General features: G+C 39.1%; 1 protein-coding gene across 2 annotated transcripts in view; it reads right to left on the bottom strand.

The window, feature by feature from the left end:
- Positions 1–2,897: 2,897 nt before the first annotated feature.
- The window catches only part of tom1l2a (target of myb1 like 2 membrane trafficking protein a), a 28,176-nt gene continuing 6,692 nt past the window's right edge, over positions 2,898–24,381 (bottom strand). The window contains exons 2-16 of one of the 2 annotated variants that reach the window (XM_084743806.1): positions 23,711–23,795; positions 20,839–20,917; positions 19,845–19,994; positions 17,529–17,663; positions 17,307–17,450; positions 16,949–17,065; positions 15,361–15,494; positions 14,840–14,882; positions 13,394–13,565; positions 11,785–11,899; positions 10,200–10,275; positions 9,298–9,372; positions 4,812–4,871; positions 3,709–3,745; positions 2,898–3,555 (exon numbers count right to left, since the gene is read on the bottom strand). In XM_084743806.1, coding sequence (XP_084599932.1) covers positions 3,410–3,555; positions 3,709–3,745; positions 4,812–4,871; positions 9,298–9,372; positions 10,200–10,275; positions 11,785–11,899; positions 13,394–13,565; positions 14,840–14,882; positions 15,361–15,494; positions 16,949–17,065; positions 17,307–17,450; positions 17,529–17,663; positions 19,845–19,994; positions 20,839–20,917; positions 23,711–23,795 — 1,568 coding nt within the window. In that variant the 3' untranslated portion in view covers positions 2,898–3,409. The remainder of the gene's footprint in view (positions 3,556–3,708; positions 3,746–4,811; positions 4,872–9,297; positions 9,373–10,199; positions 10,276–11,784; positions 11,900–13,393; positions 13,566–14,839; positions 14,883–15,360; positions 15,495–16,948; positions 17,066–17,306; positions 17,451–17,528; positions 17,664–19,844; positions 19,995–20,838; positions 20,918–23,710; positions 23,796–24,381) is intronic. The other variant, XM_084743807.1, reaches the window with a different exon arrangement.

Raw genomic sequence — 24,381 nt, 5'->3', positions numbered from 1 at the left:
ACAGTAAAGTTTTTTTTAAGTGATGCTCCACCAGCCACTAAAGGAAGCAAAACTTTTATAAAATGAGCGCGTGACCAAGATTAGTTCCCAGTTTACTGTATGTGCGCTAAGCTATCGGAGCATAATGGATAAAGTGTCCATGACCCAACACACAGGAGGGGGAGAGGGGCTCATGTGACAGTGAATGGCCAGTCCCGTGCCAGATTGAGGGCTGGTTGCATCAGCATGTGCATAAAGAAGAAGAAGAAGTAGGAGGCTGTCACACACACCGCCTTAAATTGTAAAATAACCACAAACAGTTGTGAGGTAGAGGTCACACATTGCTAGTGTTTTATTGGGCAGTTACATACGTGCATTAGGTCAAACAAAAATCTGACCATTAGTAATGGCAGCAGACGGCACAGCCAAACAGATATGGGACACCCACCAACAGAAGACAAGCCTCTCTTCCATGTCCACAAAACATTAGCCAGATGTACTGCTTCATCAGTATTTAAGAGACATTCATTTTGACAACCATTTTGAGAGAATTTCGAGGAATACATGTTGCATTTTAAGCCTCACAAAAGCAAGTAACACAATACACTCTGTTACAGATCTAGAGATATGTAACACACAAAAAAAATACTGAAGTTCCCTTTTACAGGATCTCCTGTTATATTTTTAGTAATCCTCTTTGTTCAGCCTGCACGGTTAAAGTGGTTGATTGTAAATTTAACGCTATTATCTCAGTTACCTGGGAACCATACTAAACCTACAACCATACAGCATTAAAAGAAAGTTAAAGCTCATTAATTATTAATTTTCTAAATATTTATTTATCATGATTATGCAGACATAAATTTTCAATGCCATCATTGCTTTTTTGTTAATATGTATAACAAATATTTCCCTCTAATGAAATGCCTATACTGATAATAGATAATTCGACAAGTAATTTTGATGCATGATTAAGCTTTTACAACTTGGGAGGAGTTTCAAATGGAATGCCTCGACTGACAAGGCTTTGGTCTTAAATGGACTAAAAGGAAAAAAATTCTTTCAAGTGCAGAGCAAAAGAGCTGGAATGAAGACAGGATTGCTTTTTTGCCTTAAAGTGCAATCTCAACTACACCAAAGGCAAACTCAAGTCAGAGCTACTTTGCTGAAATCAGTCAATCACAGAAATGCTTGGCAGCAGCTCCAACGAGAACAGATGAATCACAGCAGGATGAAAATACATCAAGTATGAAAGTACGTCTTTGACCGCACAAATCAAAGAAAGTACAATTGTGTTCGTTTCCTGCATGCTTCTGTCTCAAACACAAAAAGAGCAGTGATGAAGGGTACAAACACATTTTTTTTTCCTTTTTTACCTGAACTATAAAAATACAATCAGGGGATCAAATACAAACCCCAATTCCAAAAAATTTGGGACGTTGTGTAAAATATAACAGAATACAATGATTCGCTAAATCTTTTCACCCTATATTCAACTGAATACAGTACAAAGAAAAGATATTTAATATTCAAACTAGCTCTCTGTTGTCATATATTGTGCTTCATAATGTGCCATACATTTTTAACAGGAGACAGGTCTGGGCTGTGGACAGGACAGTCAAGTTTGCTGCACTCTTCTACTGGGAAGCCACGATGTTGTAATGCGCAGAATGTGTCTTGGCATTGTCTCACTGAAATTAGCAGGGACGTCTCTGAAAAAGAAGTTGTCTAGATGTAAAAACTTGTATGTGCCTTAACTTCCCTGGTCTTTTGTTGCCCCTGACCCAACGTTGAAACATGCTGCAGGTATCAAATTAAGAATCAGTGTATATTTACAATACACAATAGAGTTTATTAGTTCTAACATTAAATACCTTGCCTTTGGATTTGCAAATCATTGCATCCTGTTTTTACGTATGTGTTACACAGCGTCACAACTTTTTTAGAATGGGGTTATTGATTCATAAGCCTCTCTGCCTTCTGGATATTACTATGAGCCAATACATTTTTAACCAGATACAGACACTAAAATCCCTGTATTTTGAGGTATATAGATTACATAGTATAGAGTAAGTGAAGATCTACCTATATGAATACATCCTTTTCGACAGTGCATTACTGTAAGCTATACGTTTTGTCTTTGAGTCGATTAGGATACCAGCACTAAGTCATGCTGATCATTTAAGTGCCATATTTCGTCTTGCATCTGTATGTAATTTTTAATAAAAGTTTTTGAAATCCTAAATTCAACAGTCTGTCAATCCACTTCTATGTCAACAAGCTCTGCAACTACACAGTTAGAAAACTCATGTGCAAAATGATGTCAATCTAAAGATCATTTCCCATCCCCTAGAAAAATAGTAACCATCTTGTAAACACAAAGGACAAAATACAGATTTGTTTTTGCTTCAAAGTGCTCAGACATTAATATAGCAGGGGAAGGAAAATGTTCATGATCCCTTAACATTTATAACACTTGAACATGATCATTGTAAAATTCAGTGCTAGTTGGTCATTAAAGCCTTAATAATCTTTGGAATGGCTAAAAGTGTTTGAGAGCATATTTTTCTCAGCAAATTTGTTGTAGCTTTTCAGAGGACTGAAAAGACTGATGGGAAATATTCCATGGGCACGTTCCTTCCCCTTAGCCGCTTGAAATACCTAACCGTGAATCCTAACTAGTGCTTTTTAGATTTTTTGTATTTTATTCCCTTTGGTTAAAGGAAAGCTGGCATACACTCACAAAGATTAGCTAAGATTTAGCTATTATATTCTTAGTTAGCAAAATTAGCCTGCTGCTAACACAAGTCTTTTCTCCACACTTCTGCAGGGAAATTTGATTATAAAACATGTTGCCATTCCACACATATCTCTGTATTAGAAGCATGACTAGAGCTCTAACTGGAGTATTTGTGGAATTTTTGTTTTGCATGAATCGACCATAACCACAGCGCTAGTACATAGTACAGAACAAAACAATAAATGCATAAATTAGCTGAATCTAACTAAACACAATATAATTCTAATTGTGTGATTCCATACGGACTCAATGCACTGACCTGCATTGATATTTTCCCCTTAATCCCGCAGTAATATACCACATTTTTAAACCACATCAGACAAGCTAAGTTGTCTTCCTTTGGTGGTGCGTTACAAATGAGATGCAAGGCTGCGAGTAGTACATCCCATACTAACATATTAATACATCCATATTGAGTAAAACGCAACTTAAGTGTGCGCAGTAAACACGTTGGACCTCTGCATGTTAGAGCAACATGGTGGCAAGAGAATGACAAGGAGGTGGAGATCACTTGCTATACCACTGCCAGTCTGTGATGAAATGGTACTGGGAGGGCTGTGCGGGAGGAATCATTTAGGACAAAGACCTTTAGACGCCCTGGAGAAAAGATCAAGGTCCTCTGAGAACAGTCTACAAGGCAAAGAGGGCGTCCTCTGTCCGTTCAGCCTTCTTGTGGGAGCCACCAGGCGCGCGGGCGGGGTGAGCAGGGTTAGCTCCCGGGGGAGACGGCAGAGAATCCGCTGCCTTCGCTCGCTCCTCCAGGAACTTATCAAACTCTGAAGGACACAAATTGATTTGTCACGGACATGTGGAGCTGAGGGTTCATCAGTGTTACTGTTTGAATCAGTACAAGGGTGAAAATGAACAAAACCTCACACATGTTTGAGATAGTGGAAAAGAAAAAATATTGTTGTAAGATCAGTCTGTACCTTCACTGGTCACCCCTTCTTCTGCGGCATCCCCTTTCTGATAATAAGAAAAAAAAATCATCAGGTAAAGTATAAACATTTTTTCAGAAACTATCATTAATGGAGTTGTCTTTGTTTTAGAATAGGGCTGGGCGATATGGCTTGTAAAGAATATCTTGATATTTTTAGGCTGTGCCGTGATATAAGATACATATTTTGATATACACGTTTTCTTGAAAATAACATACAGAAAATTTGCTAATTGTGCAAACACAGGATGATGCATTGCTATAGATTAGAGCTGGGCAATATGGACAAAATAAAATTAATTAAAAATTTTGATCAAATATTGATCTGGTCTTGTTTTCGTATGTAGGTCATATAGAAGCATGAGTATTAAATTGAGACAGTTTCATAACCAGTTAAAACTCCTTGTAGTAGATTTAAGTGGGTAAAAGCAGTCATTAGAAGAGCTAGAACAGTGTTGTAAGTTCAGAAAATTACATCACTTTACTGTAACACAGCCTTTAAAACCAGGAAAAGACAACATTCATTCCATATAACATCTAGTCTCAAACCACGATACCGACATAATATCGATATATTGCCCAGCACTATTTCAAAATACAAACATAAACCTTTGTGAACAGAGTAAGAAGTATCAAGTCAAAATGCCCATAAAGTTGACACAAACTGTGAAGTCACTCATGAAAGAAAAGTGTGGAAGAATGCACAATATACGCACGCATCCTGCCACACTTGTCACAGGTGAAGACAACAGGGAACCTCGTAGAGCCCAACACAACAGCCCCCACATGCACATATTAAGAATGCTCATAACAGCTGTTTTAACTCAAAGATTATTAGAAGTATTTGTAGGTCACACCTCACAGGAAACTGTTATATGTCAGTCATCGGTGGAAATAGATTAGATTAAAGTGAATGAAAGGACGTGAAAGGAAACTTAAGCTGTGATGTGATGTGTGCAGTTATTTTATGAGATGGATGGATGAAATGTGCTACGGACAAAAAGCAAAAACTAAACCAAGGGTGGAAGAGAGAGAAAGAGAGAGAAAGAGGAGAAAAAAGATCAAGATCAATAAATCAAGTTAAATAAGTCTCACCACGTCAGCACAGAGCCACTCCTCTATGTCATCCATGACAGAGGACTGCGATACGGGGATCTATGGAGCAAAGCCATGGACAAACCGAGGGGTAGCACCAAAGCCACACAACAGAAAGACACCCAACCCAGACAACAAAAACAAAAATTATAACACACGCATACACAAAAATAACAAGAATAGAAATCACCAAAGGCTCGGAGAGGAAGATGACCAAAATAAAACAAATGAAAATGGGAACGAAACTAAAAATTTGCTCAAAAAACACACTCAACCCCTCTCAAGTCTGTGCTCTTATTGTTTTGTCATGTGCGAGTGTCTTCGATGAGAACAGGAGTTCCCAGGTTGCGTATTGTTCTCATTAGTTCTGTGGTGCTGACATGGTTTAACAGCTGCCGAGTAATGTCACACAGCAGCGTTAATTATTCCACATCATTAGTTAATTAGCAAATCGCTTGAACATGATTAAGAGATTGATTGGATGGGAGAAGCTGAAAGCACAGGGACCATCGAGAGGCAGGGCATTCCCACGCCGTACACACACGTGGAGTGCACACACACACACACAAATGCTGCATGGTGTGCAGTGACTGTGAGGATGGAAGCCATGAGAGGGTGGATGTGGTGCGTCTGTCTTCATGTTTGCGTGGGCACTTAACGATCACAGTGAACAAGGGCTGCTGGGAAAGTTTGTTGCAATAACAGTCTCTCCAGGAAGTTGCGATGATGTGATCGCAGCAATTAGCACAAATTCAATCCCTGTGAATTCTGCACGACATCGCGATTTTGTCCGGTCACCGCAACTTTTCTGCAAATTTGACAAATCATCATAGCTTCCCTCATTTCCACGAATCATAGCAGTCATCCGTGCACGTCTTCATTTAAAAGTAAAGCATATTTTTGTCACCCTGAGCCTTTTTGGTAAGGCTGGCTTTACATGGTTAAACTTTGACGCAACTAGTTGCAGGTTGCAAATCGTTCCATTTCATAGTGAAATGAAGCAATGCAAAAATATTCAAAGTCTCATGCTACACAGTTTGACAGTTAATTTCATTAGAATTAGCTGGCTAGTTTGCTCATTTTTTTTAGTAATGATTGTTTTCTCCATCCATATCATTTTTGCACTGGATTATATGAATTTGGATGTTTTGTTTCACTTTTTCCTGTGGCTACTTTGATTCATAATGGCTGTCCTGGAGAACAGGAAGAGCACTATCAGTGTATTAATTCTTTTTAATTAATCTGCTGGAAGTAAAAACACCAGCTCATATTTGTTTGCTGAAAATGTTACCAACCTGACATGAAGTCTATAAAGATAATCTCCTTCTGAAGTGTCCAAAAGACCATTTTCTGTTTTATTATTTTGTTCATTTTGGTGATAAGCTTTTGCCAAGTTGAAATTAGTCCATTAAAATCATTTTGTAATGTGGACTGTTTGATGTCATCATCTGACACATCATTAGCACTTTGATTGGCTGTTGCATCAAACCAGGGTCACAAAGTTGAGAGTTTTGCAACTGTTGCTGCTGAGTTTCAGACAAGTTTCAAGGGTACTGCAGTGGACTATACACCATGCAACTCAATTTCAACATAGGATCACCTGAGTTTCAACCAACTAAAGCTGCATGAAGTTTTACCAGTTACTTAGAACACTCGTTTTATTCCAACTGTGCAACTTCTTTTTGCCATTTTCACTTGCTCCTGCAACTTCATTGTGAAAATGCCTAAAAACATCATAATATGCATCACAATTTTTTAAAATAGTTGCTGAGAAATCAGGCAATGATCCCAAAAATGTCTACAAAATCCTGGAGGGACTGATTATATGTGGCTGAAAAGGAAACTTTCAACTGTGGCTCAAGAGTCCTTCCATGAGGTGTGACAATTAGGGGAAACTTGAAAAGTTTTTGTTTACAAAAGCAGAAAAGGCATTGATTTCAGACACAATACTTTAAAAGTCTCGTCTTCCACATCCTTTCACTGTCTATGCAATGAAGTCAAAGTCCACATTTGACGTTGCATGACCTGATATCCAAGTTGAAAAGAGAAAAAAAAAACTTTCTCCTGAGGCCCTTTCATAAGCTACAAAAAACACAGGTGGGGTTTCCTCATAAGATCACGGTTATCTCAGTGAAGGAGAATTTCAAAATAAAGGTCAAGGCAGTGGAAGTCATTCAAAGGAAAAAAAAAAACCATGCAGTTTTGTGAAAGGGGGGTGTTGTAGAAAAGTGCGCAATAAGAAGTTGGTTCCTATCATAACTCACGTGTGAGTGTCATCCTTTATATTCAAATATTCACAATCATAACATCAACTTCATTGTCACATTGTTACAAATATTACAACTAATGATTCATCTGTTAGTTGATCTATTTCTAGTTAGTGTAAGACATGTAAGGTTGTTACATCTAGTGTATTATCTATGATCCAAAGACCGTTAGAGGACAGCTGTTAAATACTGTTTACTACACAGCAAACCACCATCCACTTCTTTATACTTCAATATTTGGATGATACATTATCAGGACAATGTTCATCATGAGTGGTGCTGCTGTGTAGCATAAATATTTGCTGTTTTAGTGTGTGACTGTTAAGACCTGATGGATGTATCCCATCCATGAAGAGGTGGAGTTTAAGTTGAAAGTATCAGTAATGCTTGTCCATGTCATCAGAATACAACAGAGGTGGGCAATATGGCTAAAATCATATATCACTGCAGTGATACATAGGGCCTTCTGTTTTCTGAAAATTAAATTGGTAACTTGGTTGTATCAATAATACACCTATAAAATGTCTGTTTCCGGTTAATCCAGTGACGGACATACTGAACAAATCAAGACATTTGTTCATACAAAAATTAGAGGTGTTCCAATACCATTTTTCCCTTCCTGATATTGACTCCGATACTTGAACTTTTCATATCGGCCAATACCAAGGACCAATCCAACTCAATGCATTCAAAAATTATATATTATTATCTTTTAAAAGCTGCTTACCACTAATCTTGTATTAATGTGATATGGTTCTTGATGCTGATGTACAGAATGGCTTGGCTCAGGTTTAAAAACATACAGAAAATTAATACCATAAATCATTACAGTGGTGTATGTGACCCAACTAGGAAGTGACAGCGTCATATTTTGGGGTTAATAAATTATGTAATATTGGTATCAGCGCATCGAATTGTGCAAACAGTGACCTGTAAATTCAGCATTGCCATGAAACAACCCTGTTTGCTGATTTACAAAACCAGTAAAACAAATATTATACGGATGGCTACCTTGGCTCTGGTTGACAAATCTGTAATGTCTTAAAGGGAAAATTCAACACTTTTCATGTGGAACTCCAATCAGTGTTGATGGTAAATGTAGTCAATTAAAGCCATAGATTCCTCACTGCATGCTATACTGACCCAGAACACTGAGTTTTCCTGCTCACAGAGCCTTTTAGTCGTGCATACATGTACCAGCATGCAGTGTGCACAAGCTTCTGACGCCCACGTTGCTGTGTATCATCACCATAGCCTATGGCTATTACTTTTATTGCATTAGGTGACAAAAAATACTCATCTAGCATGCCTCATGGCTATTACTTTCTCAATATTATTTTTCATTTTTTCATGACTACTTTTCATGTACAATATTATGTTTAATATCATATATTATTCTCATGATCATGTGCAATATTATTGTTCATTATTATTACTGTTCATTATTCATCATTATTTGTTTAATTTCTTGCAATATTACCTTACCCTATTATGTTAAGCTTTAACTCAATGTCATTGCCATTACTCATATCTCATTTCCAGTTTATTTCAGATTTATTTTATCATTATTATTAATACTTAATTTATGTTACTTCTATTGTTATTCCATTAAGCACTGTTGTTTTACATTTATTCCTTCTACACTTTACATTTTATATTTCACTTTATATTTAATACACTTGATTTCTATTTCTTGTTTCTTTCTTTTTATTCTACATCACTGTCATTTTACAGCAATGCAAGAATACAAGAATTTCCCTTGGGTTCAATAAAGTTATATGCTCTCTTATTGTGTCTTAGTTCTTCCTTAACACCAACAACGTCACTGTGACATCACTGGATGCTTGAAGAACAACCGCATTTTTGCAGGCCAATACAGCACCAACTAAGGAATTTCCTGGTTCAACTGGCCACATTTACCATCAATGCTGACTGGATACCCAGATGAAAAGTGCAGAACTTTCCCTTTAGGGTATCATCATGTTGCCCAGCGCTGGAGTATAACATCTGTACATGACATGGAGGTGGACGTTCTTACGGGGGAAACGTTTGGTGGTACTGGGCTTTCTAAAGCATTCCAGGACAGAGCGGTGAGATGAGGCTGAAAAATGAGGAGCAGCTTGTGAGGATTATGGATCATGCCGCAGGAGGATGAGAGCAGGGGTGATGGCGGACATGAGGGGAGGGGTAGGAGGACACACTGAGGATGGAGTCCTCACCATTCCTTGGGTAATAAGCCAGCTGTCTATGGGCAGCTCCTGATCTGCTGGGTTATCATCCCCTTTTACCCTCAGCTGAATCAACAACAGAACAACACCTTACACAAGAGAAGAGAGGGAGCAGGCCCCACCACAGCATAGCACACAGTGCAGAGAGAGAGACAGAGGAGAAGTCAAATATGCAAGAGACGACTTCCATTAAAAGTGGGAGGAAAGAGAGGAAGAAAATGGTGAAAAGGTTCATTCCATAAAGATGAAAATGGGGAAAATAAAAGGGAAAAAAAACTCCCTCGGGTAAAAGTACTATACAAGGCACAGGGCACCTCAGGATACTAAAAAAAGAAGGCGTATGTGCAGTCAGCAGTGTGTGTGTGTGTGCTTATGTGTGTCTGCAGGTATGTGGCAGTCCAGGTTTCAGAATCATCTGTGTACATAATGATAACCATTATATTGCAATGTGTGCTCAATCCTGAAACTAGCATGTGACTTTAGTGTTTGACTTTCTGTACAAACTGACTGTCTGGTGTCAGAGAGTCAGAACAGCTAGAACTAATATTTATCCAGAACAAATGCCAAAAAAGACATTTTGACTACTTACTTATACTTATTTATAGGCACGCTTAACACTTGCAATTACCACATTGCATATTTATTTTAGCAATAGTCAGAACACAAATATATACCTTTTTGTTCGAAGTTCAAAGATCAAAGAATATCACTTCACACGGAACAAACGTCTTTGTAGAACATACACTATTACAGACCATTGCATGCAGGGAGTGACCAGGAGTTTTAGGGCAGACTGGCACAGAAAGGCTGGTTGTCAGCCATGTAAATAAGGCAACACCCACACACTCCTCTGGGTGAAGGCTGCATTAAACTACATGCTTCAGAGTACTTACCCCTCCTGTGTTCTGCTGTCTCACATCCAAAGCCGAGGCCAGGCCGCCCAGAGCCTGAGGGTCCTCATACTTTACACTGTGCGTGAAAACATACACAACAACATAGTAAAGACGCAACACTGAAGCAGCACAATGAAAAGTTAAAAACAACAATAAAACGTGAGAAAGGAAGGAAAAAGCGAACTTAATAGTCTTTTTTAACACTGTCAAAAACAGTAAGACATCCAGCACTTCTCACCCATTTTGATTGGGCCTACACTAATATATCTTATTTCAATTTAATTTCTGATCAAATGTCAACATCAAGTGATTGTTTTCAATTTCTTAATTACAATTATTTTGGCCATATTGCCATTGAGGGAGGGAGAATTAAACTGTGACTCTGTAGGAGAAGAAGACAAAGAAGATGAAGATGAAGATGAAGAACACAATGACGAAGAAGAAGAAGGCACGGAAGATCAAGATGCAACAAAGAAGACAAAAAAGAGGACGAAGAAGATAAATTAGAAAACAAAGATTAAGAAACTGGTAAAGAAGAGGAAAAAGAGGAGGAAGAAGACAAAGAAGAACGCAATGATAGAGACGAAGAAGACGATGAAAGAAAGTGCTTTTCAAAGTGGGGGCTTCACAAGGGTGTCCAGGGGTCCTCAGCAAAATGATTACAAAAGAAAAATCATAAAATCTGTCTAGAAATTATCATTATTTGAATTCTTATAAAACATAATTATAATAATAGAACACATTAAAATCCTTTTTGCCATGTGCATGTTTCTTATTGCCCGTCAGTCAAAACATTCACCTAAGCTGTCATTGTTGACCTGGACTACCACAAAGCAGCTCTGCTCTATAAATGTTGTGGTAACTCTCAAAGACTGAACATTTTTGAAAAGACCCAACAAGTAGACCAACAATTCAGTTTGACAAAAACTCAGCTGCAAAATACCCGATGAATTCCTGACCTCCTAAGTAAAATTTGCAAGTATGATGCAGCAACCATAAAGTGGCAAGAAACAATGCCTACGAGTGCCCTAAATGAGTTTGCTGCTGCAAGACCCTCTCAAATGAGTGTTTCAAACAGTCTAAACTTCAGCATCACTTGAAAGAAATGAACCCCAAAGAGGTCAAAGAAAACAGTCAACTTTGAGTTTTTACACAGTTTTTCTTAACTCAGACACTCGTCCCTCTTGCACTGACTTTTATCAGTTTTATCTCTCCACCTTAATTCTCAACATACAGCTGATGGCAACAAGTTCTTGACAGAGAAAATATTAAATTAACCTTCATACCCTGGAGGTATTCAAAAGCCATTCTGGGAAAATGCAGGAGGAAATAACTGGCATAAGAAGATGCAGTCACGGCAGCTTAAGGGACAATGGGCACATGAAAAAGTAAAGCATAAAACTTAATCTTCTATGCAACGAACATCACAGAACAAAACAGTGTAAGTGTGTAAACACAGTGTGTTTATTTTAAATATTAAAGGTGGTCCTGAATAGCTATTTAATTAAAATAAATGACACCCCAAATAATAATAAGAGCAGATCTGGGCTACCCTCAAGGCAAAAATCGAGAAAGCTAGACCTACTTTTTGCGCTGTTCAGCCAGAGAGCTGCTCCTGGTCTGGGCAAACATGTCAAAGTCATCCTGATTGCGGCCTGATAGAGACGACAAGGTACCGCTCACGCTGTCTGAAGCCACATCTGGAGGGGGAGACAGCGGGAGAGGAGAGGAGGAAAATTACAGAATATGTGGAATACATTTTTAAAAACGCAACAAAGATTTAGCACTCAGCACTTCGACTTTGCACGGTGTAGCTGCATCTGCAATTTATCTCAGCTTTAACCATAATACTGCATATAATACTGTGCAGAGACTTTCTAGATGCCAACAGGGATGGTAGCAGTGGTGGGGAAGAGTGGTTAGCAATGAGTTATGTTGCTGGGCTCATTTCCCTTTCGTAGCTAGATTATGAGCCCTTTTTTACACTCTGCTGTTCCTCCGATGCCATGTCTGCAGACTAGTGGGATGGAGGGATATTACAGCTCTAGTGCACATGACTTTACATATATGAAAGTTGGCTCCACACTGGAAAACAGAGGGACTGTCCCTGAGTAAGAATTTTTTTTCAGTCAAATCAGATTTGGCAAAACAATACAAATATTTGAATATATTTATTTATTTTCAGTTCAGTGTGCCACACTAAATTCCTTTATCAGCCTACAATAGTATGGTTTACCAGAAGATTTTAACATGTTCAATCATCATCTGCGATGTCAAAACATCAGATCTTCACACAGTAAAAGTGTTTGTCCTCCTATAGTTATAAAATCAAGACACCGCAGAGCTCATCTCTCAGGGCTGTCCGGAATCACCTCCACTGCAAGCTACTTCACACCATGAACTAAGGGTTTATTTCAAACAAACTATAACTGGTGATTGTTGGCAGAGTGGGAAGGCAAACCAAGACATTTGAATGAAGCTGACAACAATGATGCTAAAATTGCAGTTTTACAAAGGGAGTCCAGTTAGTTGGTGAGTGCAATAAAACTTAGTTAAAACATAATTGTTTCTGTTTAAACAAACTGTATCTCACTGTTTAAAAAAAAAATCTCTGTGGGGATCCTTTCCATAATGTTGTGTGTGTGTGTATGCATATGCATCCATATGTGTATCCATTTGGGGCGATGGTTGTGCACATACGCTAATGCAAACATGTGGTTACACAGCAAGTATATCTCCAGTCTTATAATAACAATCTTAGCCTGTCAGTGGCAAACGAGCCAACATCACCTGCTCTGCATGCTTGTGGTGGTGAAGTGACTGACTGCACATCTTCTACGCTCCGTTCCTTACACTTTGGTCCATTTCCATCACAGTTAGGTTTGTGGTTTATCTGGTGATTTTGAGACTCTACAGCCTGTCATGCTGTTGCATTGCTCTGTGAATGATGACGCTAAAACCAAGAGCTAAAACTTGTTTACCAGCCACTCATTTCACCTTCTCTCATCAGTTGATCGCCAGCGCATGTTGTCACAAGGATTTTTGTTAATAAGCGCACCAGCTAATGAAAAAATATCTATGATTCTATTGATTACTCATGTTATCCATGTCCAATTTATCTATTAACTGTAATGCACACTGATTGACAAAGGGGGGCAGCCCTACAAAACAGACTTGACATATTTTGTTCTTACCAAGACCAGCTAGTGCAGAAGACAGCGAGGCAGTGGTGGGGTTGTGGGCTGGGGAGGCAGTGGCCCCAGCAGAGGAGTGGGGTGGGGGGCTGGAGGTGATCCTGGGTGTGACCACAGCTGGGGAGCCTGGGCCCAGGTCTATCAGGTTGTCCTCTGTGGCCTCATTCAACATCTGAAGGAAAATGGATGTAAATAAGCACCAAACAGTGTCAATATGCAGTGTTTTTGAGGTTTTGCTAAAACTGATGAATATAGCAGAGATCAGCAAGCAAAGAGAGATGAAGGAAGTTTATAAGTTTGTTGAGGAAATTAAGAGAGTTACAGAGTGTTTCCTCTTTGTATACAAAGAGAACACTTTGTAGCTAGTGAAAGTCTACAGGATTGACTATTTACACAATACATGACAACATTGTGGGTGAGAAGTTGTGTATTTGAGGCTATACATGGGAACAATACTGAGGGTTGAATAAACAGACTTCAGATGTGTGAGACAGAAGGGAGAGAGGAGGAAAGGGAAGGAGACAGAGTATCTACTTTCACACAGCGCTACTGATGCTGACACGTCATATGGGTCTAAGCATTAGCTCCATATAGCGGACGTGTTAACAGTTCGTCACTTGGTTCATCCCAGCACGCTGGCTGGGACTGAACGTGGCACCAGTGTCGTACTTGCCTCCATCAGCTAGCCACAACACAAACAGACAGAACACACAGAAAGATCAACAGCATGCAAAAACAAACAGCTATGTGGGATGTAGTGAGAGATGCCCCAATCCTCTGGCGCATCACTGATACTGGCACATGTGCTCTTTAAATAGCAGATTGGAACTAGTTCTGCTTTGCTCTTTTAGTTTTAATACAGCTAAATGCAATCCAGTTGCATTACATATTAATGGGTTGCACTTTATTTTGACAGTACACCAATAAGACAGAACAAACGATGCAGTATTAGACCCCTTATTAGATCTGTATTAGATCTGTATGTGATTTCACTTTAGTTTACAGTACAGTTCTGTTGTAATGCATCCCAAATTACCCTCTAAGAAAAGCTAACAAGGGTCTAATAAAGGGTCTAATACTGTCTAATAAAGAACATGTTATTCCTGATGTATGTCTAATTTAATACAAAGTGTTATGTCTTCTTAGTGTTCTATACAATATAGAGTAACCTATTAATGCTGCAGTAGCTAGTGATTATTAATTCACATTCTAAAATGGTAAAATGAACACATGAATGACTATGGGGACACATTTATGTTAGAAACTCTCATAGCATTAATGTCAGACAAACTGCCACAGGCAACGCAAATGCAGATGTATTGAAATGTAGAAAAAAAAAGGAGAAGCATTTTTTTCCGAAAACATGCCAGGAAAAAGCAAACAGAAACCAAGCGATCCTTAGAGAGAATTTGGGTTGTTTGATGAGTTTCTGTTGACGATACTCACCCCGTTGTTCTGCGCGGCTCTACCCAACCTGTACCTCTCGTACCTGCGAGGAGGTACAAAAACCTTTGAGTGTTTTACCACAAGCTTTGTGAAGTTCAAATGCTTACACGTCTTTCATCTTCAGACAGCTCATGAAAGAGACATTTTGCTGGTGTGAAGCCACAGAATGTTTAAAAGGGAACAAGCTATGCGCAGTTCTTCATACAAGCTCTGTAATTTTGTGACAATGCAACTCAAAATGTGTTTAATCTCAGTTGTACGTTTTCTCAAAAATTGGATTTTTCGTTGATAAGAGATAAAGTTTGGCAAGTTAAGTTCTGACAAGCACCAATTATTTTTCCATTAAATGTCTTGGACAAAATACATCAAGTTCAGCCGTTCGACAGGTAACTGTATTGACAAAATTTAACTTGATGTGGATTTTTCTGACAATCACAGTACAATAACACACACAAGAATGCCATGTCAGCCCTTGTTGTGTCACACAGATCAAGTCAGAGCGACACTTTGTTTGATCGTACCTCTCATATCGTAGGAAAATGTTGTTGAGATCGTCATTGACGTGCAGCAGCTCCTCAGTCACTTCCTCATTAGAGACACGTGAGATCAGCTCGACCACTCTCTGCTGCATAGCCCTGCATGTTCTGTTCAGCTCCTTGACAGATTGGCACATGGGTCAATAGATTAATTGACAAATCAATAGACAGAGACAGAAACAAAAGGGAGATGTGTGGAGAGGAGTGAGCGAGTTGGAGAGACACATACAAACAAATAGGTATGTCAACTAATGACTAATTTTGTCAGACACACATAGCACTATCTGTCTGAATCTTGACAAAATGGAAAAAAGAGAGCTGTCTAAATGTGGGAAAATTAACTGTACACTGACTATAATGCATAGAAAGCATTCAGTATTGAGCACTTCAGAAATATTTGCACAGCTGTGTAGAACTTCAGTGAATGCTTTTTTCCATAGCAGCTGGAAAAAGAAAAGTCAGACAGGTACCACATAACCATTACACCTGGCACAGGCACTGCAGCTCAGAGCCAGATTCCTTGCAGCTGACACAAATACCTGAGTGGATTTGGCATGAGGAGATTAAGCTCTACACGAGTTTCTATACCACTGGTTAATAGCCAATTCCAGGAATTTTACCACGGCCAACTGGCTCTTGATAAGTTGTGGGCAAGTTGAGCATTTCCTCTGAAAGCTAAGGTCACTACTCCCCCTGGTGGCTGCACAGAAAACCAACATTTTTCAGCTAATGTACCATTTTGGAGAGCTTTTCTATTACAGAGTGCGTGGGTATTCATGGAATAACTTATTTTGCACTGACATTTGTTTTAGAGAAGGGATATTAGTGGTATCTCCAGACAGACCCTTACATGTAAAGAACAAAACATAAAATAAAAATGATTTGGATTTAACTTGATGTTTTAAGCAACATTTAATCACATCAACCTAAAATCCACATTAAACTTTTAACCCCATCCACTGCATAATTTTGAAAACTGCCAAAAAAAAGTGACAAGGGACTGAGGAGAGGGGTGGGGTGTGGATGCATATGACAACCACTGAAGGGGGCGTAGCCTCGTGGATTTATAGCATGTGAGGCGAGATAGCTGATAGTTTAACAGCCACAAGCAGCTTCATTCAGAGCATATTAAAATATTTGTCATAATAAGTCTAAATATTTTGTGAGAAATAAAGTTAGTGAAGTGAATTTTAAAATTGTTCATCTCATGTAAATTGATTTTATGAATACATTAATATCACATTTTTCTAGATTAATGATTTGGTTTTTTTTATGTTATGTTGGACTAAGATTAATTTACAGAAAAGTTATGTTATTCTTTATTATGGAAAAAATGATTTAGATCGATGTCATGTTTTTATTTTCAATCTTTTCATTTTATATATAAATTGGTTTTAAGCTGAAAAAAGTGAATTGGGTGTTTAGATGCTCTTGAAAATACACAAAGACAGACTTATTTCTGTTTCAATGATGAACATTTTTAATTCTTGTCAGGCACAACCTAAGCAATAATGTGTGAGGTTGCATGTATTTGATTGGGATAGATCTCATAATGTATTAATGTGCCTCTAACCTGAAGCAGTTCCAGGTCAGAGGCGTCTTCCTGACCGGGGACCATCTCTGTTAGCATCTCTGACATTACTTTGGTGTTTCCTCTCACTACGTCCAGCTCACTGCGTAGCCGGGCAATCTGAAAGCACAGAAGGTCAAGAGTCATTTAAAGACAATCAGGGCTGCAGATGTTCTCGAGCACAAGAGATTGAGTTAGTCATGATATCCAACTAAAATCCTGTAATCTTCTTTAATTTATGCACGACATTGACAGATTGTGGTGAAACAGGCAGTATAAATCAATTACTTAACTTTACAAGCAACAAGTGCAGCAAAAACTAAAATTTCATTGGCCAGGTGTTGCTGTTGAAGCCCCTCACCTGTTCAGGGGTTGCTGTAATGGGGCTGGGCATCTGTGGGTCCTGTGTGGCAACAACAGGGCTTGGGGAGGGTTTAGGAGTCCCAGTGGCAGGAGACGTGGGGGCTAAGTACTTGATCATGGCTGGGTCTACCTCTGGTGTACCCTGGAAGACAGAAAAAAAACCTCTATGGATGTTGCTACATGAATATATACGCATGCTCGTGCATTTCTTTCTTCTCACCCTCTGCGGTGTGTGGATGGGAGACAGTGCATCCAGGTCCGCCATTGGGAACTCAATGCCTTTCCTCTTCAGTTCCTCATAAATGTGGACCACACCTGTTAGGTCAGGGCTACTTCTGAAGGCATCAGCCCAGGCCTGCCACAACACACACAGATAATGATGGACAAATTAACATAAAAAAATTACATCAAAATATCAGCACAGAGAGGGTTTGTCAGGGTTCCTACACATTTTCTGAAGTCAAATTCAAGCACTTTCCAAGTGTTTTCAAGGTGAATTTTCAACCTTTTCCAGCACCTTACAGCTGTGGTAAAGTATACGTTTATACAAAATGATTATTTCATATAAATCAGAGGATATTGTGCTGTAGACAATGCAATTTAAGTCTTGTGATAGAGTTCTACAGATGGGTGACAAATCAAAGGAAACAGTTTCATGGCTCAAAATGTGTCACCTTTCTATAAGGAGACTTGGCATCCTATATAACCTGGCTGAACAAATATAAAACAATCACTATAAAATATTTTTCGTTTTCAAGCCACCACTCACTGAAACAGTAACCCCCCCCGGCATGTTGTCATCTGTTAGCCTCCCACTCGCAGTTCCATCAGAGAGCACGCATCAAAAAAAAAAAAAACTGACAGATCACGCTAGGATTGGGGAAAATAACAGTCTTAGATGCATTGTGATTCTTTTGAATGGCACCCCCTGACTTTAAAGCTTAAAGGATAATGCATACTGGGGCTTTAGGGGCCTTGGATTACACTCGACGAGGAGCACGGAGGAGCACGGAGGAACACTGGAACGCTGTTTTTTCCTGTGAAACTCCAGCAGCATTTTGTGGACTAAAAAACTAAACCTGACCTTCAATCAGAATGAAGGTGAGTAAACAGGTGAACTATTCCATTAGTATTGTGATTTATCAAGATGCATCAATAATCATTTTATTATCATATCGTAGCCCTCTGAATCAGAACTAAAACAAGTGTAACAACATGCGCAGAGTGGCAAGTGAGGCTTGAGCGGCGTCATTTTCATTTTGTACGAAAAGCAAAAGTAATTAGGCTCTCTGCAACTTCTTTTATTTCTTAATCTAAAAAGTGAACTATTCAGTCAGAGAGTGATTTATCCTGAAAGTAGTGCAATTACAATTTCAAGCAGTTTCGAGAAGTTTCAACCACTTTCTCCAAAATTCAACCACTTTTCAAACTATGAAAACACAACATTAAAATTCAAGTGTTTTCCAGGATTACCAGCACACGTAAAAAAAAACCCTATCCTGCCCTGTTTGCAAAAAAAAAAGAAAAAGGAATAATTTAAAACCTCTTGCTTCCTTCCTTTTCCTTATTCCCAGACACAGACTCTCTAATGGTGGACCAAACCAAGTACAAAAAGACAGAATCTAAAAGAGGAGTCTCCGTGGGGTCTCCTTCAACATATCTCTATAAATAATTAGAGGACAGCAGAAAGAGAGATGTAGAACACCACCTGTTGACCGAGATAGGTGACCCTCAGGTAACTGGATAGGACCAGAGGCTGCAGTCTGTGGTGCAGCACCCGGGAAATGGGACATGCAGCACTGAGCTGGCCCGCTAGAGACCACCACTTACCTGCTTGATGTCATTTACAAAGCTTCATCACACTGAGCTGTCATTTAACAATATGATTTCATTATATGACACGGCCACTGTCAGCCAAGCAACCAGCAACCAGTATTTGCCGAGATGTCCACTATGTTACTTTTAGTACATCCAAAAAAACAAACAAAATAAACTCACAAAATGTCAAGAAAGGAAAATATTTCCACACCTAGTGTCCTTATTGAACAGAAAAACACAACTGTACACCTTCGGAATTCAAGTTCTGCTCTTTAACAAACTAAGACAAGTTTAACCGCCTTGTTAACGTATCGTAAAAAAAAAAAACACACTTCATTCCGAGTAAACATACAGAAACAAAATAAAACTCAGTAAAACCACCTTGGTTAGTCTTCCCACTTTTACAACAATCACTAACTCTGGTTTGGTTGAAATAAACCCTTAATTCACTGAGTGAGATGTGAAAATATTCCCAGCCTACAGGCTGTTTTCCTCTCACTCATTCTAGGCTCAGTGGATGTGTACTGTGCCTTTACCATTAAATTAGCTAAATAAAATTACAAAAATTGCCCAGAAAAAAAGACTACCGCGACGGGCAATATTTGTCTTGTCGTCCGGCTCTATTTCATTATGTCATGTTTCACACAATTCTGCAACTGAAGTGTGACTTTATCGGTAAAAACAAAAACAGCACTACGTGAAAAAGAAGCCTCAATACCTGTATGAGTGACAGCACTTTGTCTTGGACGATGGTTGGAGGGTTGGTTTTTGGGGAGATGATTTTGACCAACACACCATCGATGAAATCTCTGTTAGCCACCTGGACATGAAACCTGTGGCCACAGTTCTTTACACACGTTTCCAAAACCTGCGGACAGAGAGGGAAGATTAAACAGGACAGAAGCCTGGAAAATTAAACAACTTGAGAGCAGGAACGTTTGTGTGAAAAAGGCAGCTGAGAAACATAAGACTTTGCTTTCTAGTGTTCACAAAAGGTCTGTCAGGACCTATCAAAGATATGAGTGGGTATGGACACAGTTCAAAAGGCATGGTTAAAGAAAAAAAAACAGCCCTGACAGTGGCAGGGAGAAGAGACACAGTCAAATAAAATGACCATGAAAGACCACAAGATCTGGAGAGGTTAAGTTTTATGCAGAACACTGAGAATAAAATCAGCATGAAATAATCCAAGGTTCAAAGCCATTCTGGTCGCACAACTGAAGTTTAATTTAATGCCACTTGTAAAAAACCCAGTTCCAAAGAAGTCGGGACACTGTATAAAACAGAAATAAAAACAGAATTAAATGTTTTGCAAAACCTTTTTGACCTTTATTCAATTGAAAACAATAGAAAGACAAGATATTTAATGTTCACACGCTATAGTGACTCATTCTGAATTTGATGCCGGCAATATGTTCCAAAAATGCTGGGACAGGTGTTACCACTGTGTTGCATTACTTTTTCTTTTAAGAACACTGTCCCCCTGTTGCCCCTGTCCCAACTTTTCTGAAACTTGTTGCAGGCAAACTGAGTTAGTGAAGACTTACAGGAAACAATTTATCAGTTTAGCAATTTGAACATCTTGTCTTTGTTCTGTATTCAAATGATACGAGTCAAACATGATTTGCAAATGATTACATTCTGCTTTTATTTATTTTTCACACAGAGTCCCTACTTGGGGCTCGTACAATAAAAAAGTAAGAACCTCTCACCGTTAGCGCCAGCATCACTTCTCTGTAGTTCTTGTTGCCACAGAGTCTTTTCTTCAGTGCCCGCATGGCGTCTTTTGGCCTGGAGGGAAACGGCAGAGACGATACAGCTGGATAACGCACCCCAGCTGAGAGTGAGCATAACATCTTTGACTTTATTACAATAAGTGATTTTTTCTGTGCCACAATAACAGATGCCAGTCAGTCTGTCAGTGTGACTGTCTGACTAAGACAGAGAAGAACCGTCACACCATCTGTTTCTCTCTTTTCTTTCTGCGTGACTATCTGTTTCTCCCAAGGCAAGATCTAAGCTGCCCATGCATGAAGAGTTCAGGTTGGCTCTCTGCCTCATACTGCCCGTCTCCTCACTGCGGATGAGGCGTACTGAGCTTTTATGAACTCCTTCATGAGATACGGTACATTTATTGAGTGAGGGAGCTTAAATAGACAGAAATGGATAGAGACAGACCATATAGCCTCCTCGGACAGCACTCTGTATGTGTGTGTGTGTGTGTGTGCATGTGTTCAACAGGGATGTCCCCAACTAAAAAAATTTACAATCCAATCAGGGTTGGCTATACAATATGAATATTTTGTATACTATTTTTTTTTTCATTCAGTGAGCTACACTAAACTGTTTATCAGCCTACATGAGTATGTTTTATCACTTAGACTCATATTTCAATACCTTTCTTGGTCATCTGAGACTTGAAAACATCAGATTTTCACAGTCAGAAAAAGTAAAAGTGTGTGTTCTGCCATAGGTCAGTCAGAAAATCAGCTCCGTGCTCCTTAAATGCAGAGTTTTGGTTAGTTTTATTTTGTTTCTATCAAGTTTAAATGAACGATGATGATGTTAAAATCACTGTTTTTTAAAGGGCATCTAGGGAGTTTAGTGAGAACAATTAAACAACTGTTGCTGGTTAACAGACAAGCAAAACCTATCTTACTCTTTATAAATGATCTCTCGCTGTAATCCTTTCCATAATGTTGTCAGACACTATAATAACAATCTGAGCCTGTCAGTGGCAAAAACAAGCACGGTGAAGTGGCTGACAGCGCATCGCCTGCGCTCTGTCTCACAGTCAGTTTTGTGGTTTGTGGTGATTTAGACACCATGTCTGTAAAGTTTACAACCTGTCATAATGTTGAATGACTCTGTGTACCACGATGCAGCTAAAAAACAAGAGCTGAAATCTGTTTACCAACTATTTGTTTCACCGTCTCTCAACAGTTAACGACCAGCGCATGTCATCACAAAGATTTTCCTTTTCATAAATGCGCCAGCTGATCTAAAATTATATTCATGATTCACCTTATTTATAAGTCCTCATGTTGTCCATGTGCATTTTTGTAAGTTTCTCCCTGTTTTATCCTGTTATTGTAACGTACACTGACAGACAAAGGAAAAATGGCTGGGAGAATCTCAGTTGACTGAGGAGTGTCCGACGGACAGCCGTAGTGTTCAATGTGTTTCTGATTCTGTGTTGCAGTTGTCTTTTTCGCTTTTGGATGGTGCATCTATTTTGTTTTATCTTGTTTCAGTATTTATCACACATTGAAAGCGCATGTGCTAAGACAACGCATGTTGACAAAAAAAATCCCTTTCAGTAGTAGAGTTTCCTGAAACAAAAGTCTAAGTCTGGAGCTAACCAGACGTTGTCTAACTTGCTGAGGACAAGAAGTTCTGTGTTCTGTGAAGCTGAACTCTCACTGTGCGTGTGTGTGTGTCTTTGGGTGTGACAGAGAGGGCCCCGTGTCGCATGCCAAGACAATGAGTATGTGTAGGCATGAAGAATGTGAAAAAGCAGAGGAAAAGAGAAAAAGGAAAGTGCTGAGGGAAATATGGAAGAAGTCAGATCCAAGTATTCTTCCTGGCTTGGATTTCTTGACTATTACATTTATTCTGGCTACAAAACTGTCTGTCTAATGTGCCTCACTGTGGGTGAGCTAAAACCCTTTTCTCCAGGATACATAACCACATGTGAATATAATGCTGTTGTGGAGGAATGTTACAGCAGTGTGTGTGATTCATTGTACATTAAGATTTTAGATCAAATATATATACATATATATATATATACATATACATATGCAGCTTGCTGTTCTAGAGATGTTACTGTCTGGTAGGAAGTAACATTTCTGAATGCTGGAGAGGGCAGATAAAGCTTTTTGTTTGAAGGACCAGTGTGTAGGATTACTGGCATCTGGCGGTGAGCTTGCAGATTGCAAACACCTCACCTCACTCTCCCCTTCCTAGCATGCAGGAGAACCCACAGCGTCCGTGAAACTCATGGAAAACACATGGCAGACCTCATAGAAGAGGAGCTGCATGCTCTACAGATGAAAATTAGCCTTTCTGGCTAACTCTAGCATATTTTCAGAAATGTTATTAATATGCACTGTCCTTTTCAAATTAAGTAATAAACTAAAATAGGTTTTTCCCTAAAGGAACCATTTGCTGAGCCATCACGAATTTCATGAGAAGCTAACAAAGCCAACTAATTTTTTAGCTAACTAACAAACAATGTAATGTTTTGTTGCATCATATAAGATGCAGAATCTGCATTGTGGCCTACAAACACAGTGGGCTGGGCATCTTTTAATGTAGGAGACTGACAGAGGAATTGCATTCATTAATAGATTCATTCATTCAGTCAGTGACACCTAAAGAAAACAAAAGACTTTCTGTCATGTTGGTGAGGCACAGTAGTCAGTGTATTATTTTCTGGAGTCACTCAGTCAGCCAGTGTGTGACAAAACAATGCAAGTTGTGGGACTGGCCAGTTCAGGAACCAGAAGTCTTCTGAGGCCAAATGTCCTCACTGAATCTAAAGAGCCTTTATAAATCAAACTAGAACGTGTACCAACTCACCCTTCGTCCGTTTCATTTATGATATCGCAGATCTCCATGTTGAGGGTCCAGTCCTCATTCTGTAGGCCTCCATCTGTGGCCCTCTCTGGAGGAAAACACAAAAAGTTCAACAGAATATTTATTTTTATATCTGTTATTTCCACATTTTTTTGCACACTTTTAAGTTAAGAGAGCATCAATTTTTCATTAACTTACTTAGTAATATGAGCTGGGAGACAGGAAGCTTTAACATTGTTCACAACAAAACATAATGTTAGTTAAAGTGCAGAGAATACCTGAGAAATAAAGGACAGCCTGCAGATAGTTTACTTTATCTGAGTGTTAGTGATGCATAAGGCTCGGTTACTCGACAGCCCAAACCCGAGGGTGGCTGGCACTGAAGAACATTTTAGTTTTGACACCTAATCCACTGTTTACACCCTGCCAGCTGTCTCACTAGTAATCATGATGCTGCATTTTAGTCTGGCTGGGTTGTCGCTTGTGCTTAAGTCGATGCACGCACTAATTAAAGCAACCCATGGTTTACATAACGTTGAAAGTAAAACTGTTGTGTAAGCAAGTCAACATGTGGTGACAGACTTCAGTGCTCTGCGTCTCAGCCACACATCTTGTGGACATAAATGCAAAATAAATCATAAGCCACAACCTTGTTTACTCAGATGAACAGACTG

This window comes from Lutjanus erythropterus, chromosome 19 (assembly GCF_056507025.1).
Source record: "Lutjanus erythropterus isolate fLutEry1 chromosome 19, fLutEry1.hap2, whole genome shotgun sequence".
NCBI classification, from domain to species: domain Eukaryota; kingdom Metazoa; phylum Chordata; class Actinopteri; order Lutjaniformes; family Lutjanidae; genus Lutjanus; species Lutjanus erythropterus.
The sequence above is the reverse complement of the archived record's forward strand: the minus strand, read 5'-3'. Positions and strand labels throughout refer to the sequence as shown.